Source organism: Octopus bimaculoides, chromosome 1 (genome assembly GCF_001194135.2).
Source record: "Octopus bimaculoides isolate UCB-OBI-ISO-001 chromosome 1, ASM119413v2, whole genome shotgun sequence".
In the NCBI taxonomy this organism is placed as follows: domain Eukaryota; kingdom Metazoa; phylum Mollusca; class Cephalopoda; order Octopoda; family Octopodidae; genus Octopus; species Octopus bimaculoides.
Genome location: NC_068981.1, coordinates 145,785,647 through 145,789,960, shown reverse-complemented (window position 1 = coordinate 145,789,960; position 4,314 = coordinate 145,785,647). Strand labels below are relative to the sequence as shown.

The 4,314-nt window shown below is 34.8% G+C and overlaps 1 protein-coding gene across 3 annotated transcripts in view; it reads right to left on the bottom strand.

Moving 5' to 3' along the window:
• Positions 1-1,435: 1,435 nt before the first annotated feature.
• The window catches only part of LOC106870621 (UBX domain-containing protein 6), a 22,921-nt gene continuing 20,042 nt past the window's right edge, over positions 1,436-4,314 (bottom strand). For all 3 annotated transcript variants that reach the window (XM_014916751.2, XM_014916753.2, XM_014916754.2), the window contains exon 3: positions 1,436-3,904. In XM_014916751.2, the coding sequence (XP_014772237.1) occupies positions 2,802-3,904 (1,103 nt within the window). In that variant the 3' untranslated portion in view covers positions 1,436-2,801. The remainder of the gene's footprint in view (positions 3,905-4,314) is intronic.

The following is a 4,314-nucleotide window of genomic DNA, read 5'->3' as shown; positions in this document are numbered from 1 at the left end:
AAGGCTTGGTGTGTGTATGTTGCAACAGAAGGACACCACACAAATTGGAGTCTAATGTGTTGTTTAGCCCCTACTCAGCCCTGATCAAGCAAACTTAGGATCAAAAGGCATTACACCTGTGACACAATAACTTCCTAGCATGACACATCTATTTTCAGGATGTGATATAAGAGAGATTTGGTTGCTATTTCTGGCAGATCAAATGACTGCATAGTTTGACTCAAATTTGAAATGTTCTTTAATGGTTTATAGTTGCAAGATCAAATTTTCATGTGAATGAGTATTATTACTGTTATGTAAAATGATAAAAGAAAACAAAAAACTGGTTGCTGACACCATTATTACTGTCTATAAGGTGTGCATCCTTTGTACGCTACTTTATGGCAGTGAGATGCAGAGCCTCTACTCCAGACAAGAGTGGCATCTGAACATCTTTCACCTTCATAATTTGAGGCACATCTTGGCTATCAAGCGAACCGACTACATCACTAACACCAAAGTCCTCGACCGAACCAAGGTACCCAGCATACTCACCCTGCTCCAGCAGTATCATTTGTGATGGCTCAGTGATGTATATCGCATGCCGGATGGAAGGATCCCGAAAGACCTCCTGTTACAGGGATATGAAGTCACTTAAGCTGGACATCTTGAGATGGGAGGAGGTTTCAAATGATCGGCAAAACTAGAGACAAATAATTGTGAAAGGGGATGAAGAGAGCAGAAGAAAAACATGAACTCGCCACCAAAGAAAAGCACACTCAATGGAAGGGAAAAAAACAGGAGTGCCAGCAGAGAGTTCCTTCAAATGCAGTTGCCATACACATGACTGCTTCTCCTGTATGGGCCTGTACAGCCACAACAGACACTGCACCACCATCAGCAGCTGACACAATTACTTTGGGCACAGATCCATGGCCTCTCAAGACCAACGGATGCCTACTACTACTAACAGTCATAATAATTGTTCCTAGCTTAGATAAAAGGCATAAAATTAGTCACTATCACTGACCTGTTCACTAAATTGGCACTTTTGTTTTATCAGTTCCAAAAGAATGGAAAGCAAACTTGACTATGATGAAATTTGATCTCCGAACATAGAGTCAGTCAATTAAATACTGCAAGGCATTTTGCCTGATGCTTTTAATAATTCTGTCAACCCACCGAAGACTCACCTCTATCTCAAACCATAAACTGAAGGAGCCTGTATGGGGTCATTCAACCTGCTAGATAAAGATGTCAAACCTCCCTGAAATTCCACAATACTGTCTTTAAAAAAAAACAAGAACACATTGGACAATACAAAAACATAAGATAGCTATGACTTTGTGAACTTTGATCATAGGTCTGCTCAATCAGGACTAACCTGGGGCTAAACAGTAACAAATATACCATACGTCCTCAAAGGCAGAACAATAATCAATTAAAAATTCAGAAATATTCTCAGAACAAAATCATTTATTTAACCAATCTTATGGTCTGTTTGAGAAAAATATAAGTAGGGAACTGAACACTCCATTTTCGAAATAACTTTCCAAATCACATATATCCAGCTTTATATTATGAATTTTCTTCTCTTAGTGATGTAGATACAAGGTTAACAAGTGCTCTGCTTATCTTTTCCATTCACTATAAGTGACATGATCAAGCTCCTGCGATTAAAAATAATAATCCCCAAGCTCTAATACCCAAATTCTTGAAGCTAAGCAATAGCAAAGCAACATTTAGTGTGGAAATAACAAGATTAAAGATTATACAGATAAAGGAAGGGCATTTTTCAGTTCATATCACACTGCCCAAACATTGCCTTTTAAAATCATAGAAGTATAATAGCAGAGTTTTAAAATGCTTCAAAAAAATTTCTTTTTTATTGATTCTTCTTCTCCTTTAAGGATAAACATCCATTGCACTTTCCTAAATACAAATCTAAAATAAAAAGTTCATTCTTCATAAAATGGTATTTAAAATGGTTACTGAACTGAAGTCTCTTCCATTCTCACCATTTCCTGATTATCTTTATTGCATATAGTTTATAATGATATCAATTTATTACTGACAGACTGACTAATACAAGCCATTAGATTGTCAAAATCTACTATTTTGAGCAAGACTGCTTTTCACAACTGCAGCAATGAATGTTAGTGTAATTTGGGTTTAAACCATTTGTAGTTATATTTCTAATGAAATACACTGCTGTTGTTTCAATTAATTTAGAAAATAATAAATTTAATAAAATAATTAACAGTGATTTAAAACTTGACCAAAGGTCCTTACAAGAAATTACAATGGAAAGTTTTTATTTAGATTTGGACACTTCAAAATGGAAAGCTTGTATCAGTGGGGCTCTCAAGTTGGTGTGCATTAAAAGCTTTAGTCTATAATAATGTTTTATAATTCCTATCTACAGCTAGTTTTCACAAATACCTTACATTGCTGCAATTATAATAATTGCTGATTAATATTCTATGATAAATTTCTTCAACTTCAAATAACTCATATGGGAAATGCACACTACATGAACTTAATGAATTTACATGGTTTAGTGAAAAATAAAAAATAGAATATTTTTTCTTGTAAAGTTACTCTAAAAAACGATCTTGTCAAGTGTTAGTAAGCAAGGTAGAGAGGAAAGTGTTCTGATAATAAAAATTTAACCAGTGATATATCAGTCATTTAAATCAGTTCAAAATATTCAACATACAGTATCCTTGATAAGTGAGCCTTGAAATATTTTGAGTTTTGTATGTTTTTTGGTTGTTGTGGTTTTTATTTTTTTTTATTTTCAAAAATAATATTAAGGCAATTTAGGGAAGTTCCTGAAGTAAGCATTGGATATCAGACTTCAAAAATGATCCAGCTTTATTAGCAGTTCCTGGCTGAAGGGCCAGATCATTAATTATATCTTCATCAACAATGAAATTAACCACAGCAGTTGGTGCAAGGCCAAGTTCAATTAGTGTCATGTCGTCATCAAGTCTATGTCCTGTTGGATGCACTAAATTAAATGGCATCCACTCAAGTCTTAAATTGTCTTGCACAAACTTCCTCAGATCACTTAATTTTTCTTGAGCCCTAAAGGTTCCTTGCAAGACAACACTATCAGGAAAACGAATACGTATCATAGTGTAACGATAACGACGCAGTTCTCGTTTCTCGTCACGTTCTCGCATGGCTTTCGTTCGAAGAATTTCAATCCTTTCTGTATTTTCACTACGTAACTGTTGTTCTCTCTTGAGTTCAGATGGAGTGAGATTATAGAAGTCGTCAGGTACTACAAAATTTGGCATGGTATGTTGAGGGGTATATACTTGCAAGGCTCGGTCAAGCTGAGGTCGAATTGGTTCAGCTGAAAGAAGACATTCTTTCATATGTTTCAAAAAGTCAGTGTTTTGCGCTTTTTCTTCTGGAATGATAAAAAACATTTCTTCAGGTTGATCATCAATCTTTAGACTTTTCCTCTCAAAACCACAAGTAAGTAGAAATTCTTCACTCCCTTCAATAGGGTTGACCTTCTCCTGAAACGCTCGGTTATTAAGTCGGATTTTCCTGAATTTTTCCTCACCGGGGTTGTTAATAAGGTTGTCTATATATTTTGTTAAGATGTCAACACAAACTTTAGCAGCTTCTTTATTTTTATTCAGAGTCTGAATCATCAAGGTCGAGGCCATTTCAGGCTGTGCTCCAAGGGAGTTGAATAGAAACTCTCGGATATATTCATTAATTTCTTGTTTAGGAAGCACTGCAGGTCCAATATCAGGACATGTAAATAAGAGAAAGGGGCAACTTTCGGTGTTACTCTTTTCAGGCTCCCCTGCTTTGGCAGAAGTAACTGGAGATTGCTGGTGGTCTGTGGTGCTAGTTTTAGTTCCACTACGCACACTAGTTTTCATAACAGGCCGGCATTCCCCTGTGAAAATATAACAAAGTTTAATAAAAAATTTGATTATTAAAATTTATTTTAACTTCTGTACATTTAAATTTCTTAAAGTAATTGTAACTATCTAATAACAAATGCATTGCAAAAAAAAAAAAAAAGCTATCTCTTTCAATTAGAAATTTCATGCCATCATATAATATGGATAAATCTTAAATAGACATAGGATGAGAGGCAATAATGAGTTCTGAATGAGCAAAATTGTATACTGATAGAAACTAATAACCACAGTAGAAAGTAATGTGGAAAGGTAAGTAAGAAACATCAATTCCAGGAAATGTGAGAGAAAATAGTTAAAATATAGTAAAGGTCTTCAACACCTAAAAAATATATTAAAAGGAAATATTTATGTAGAAACCTAAGGAGAAACAACAGGAATAACC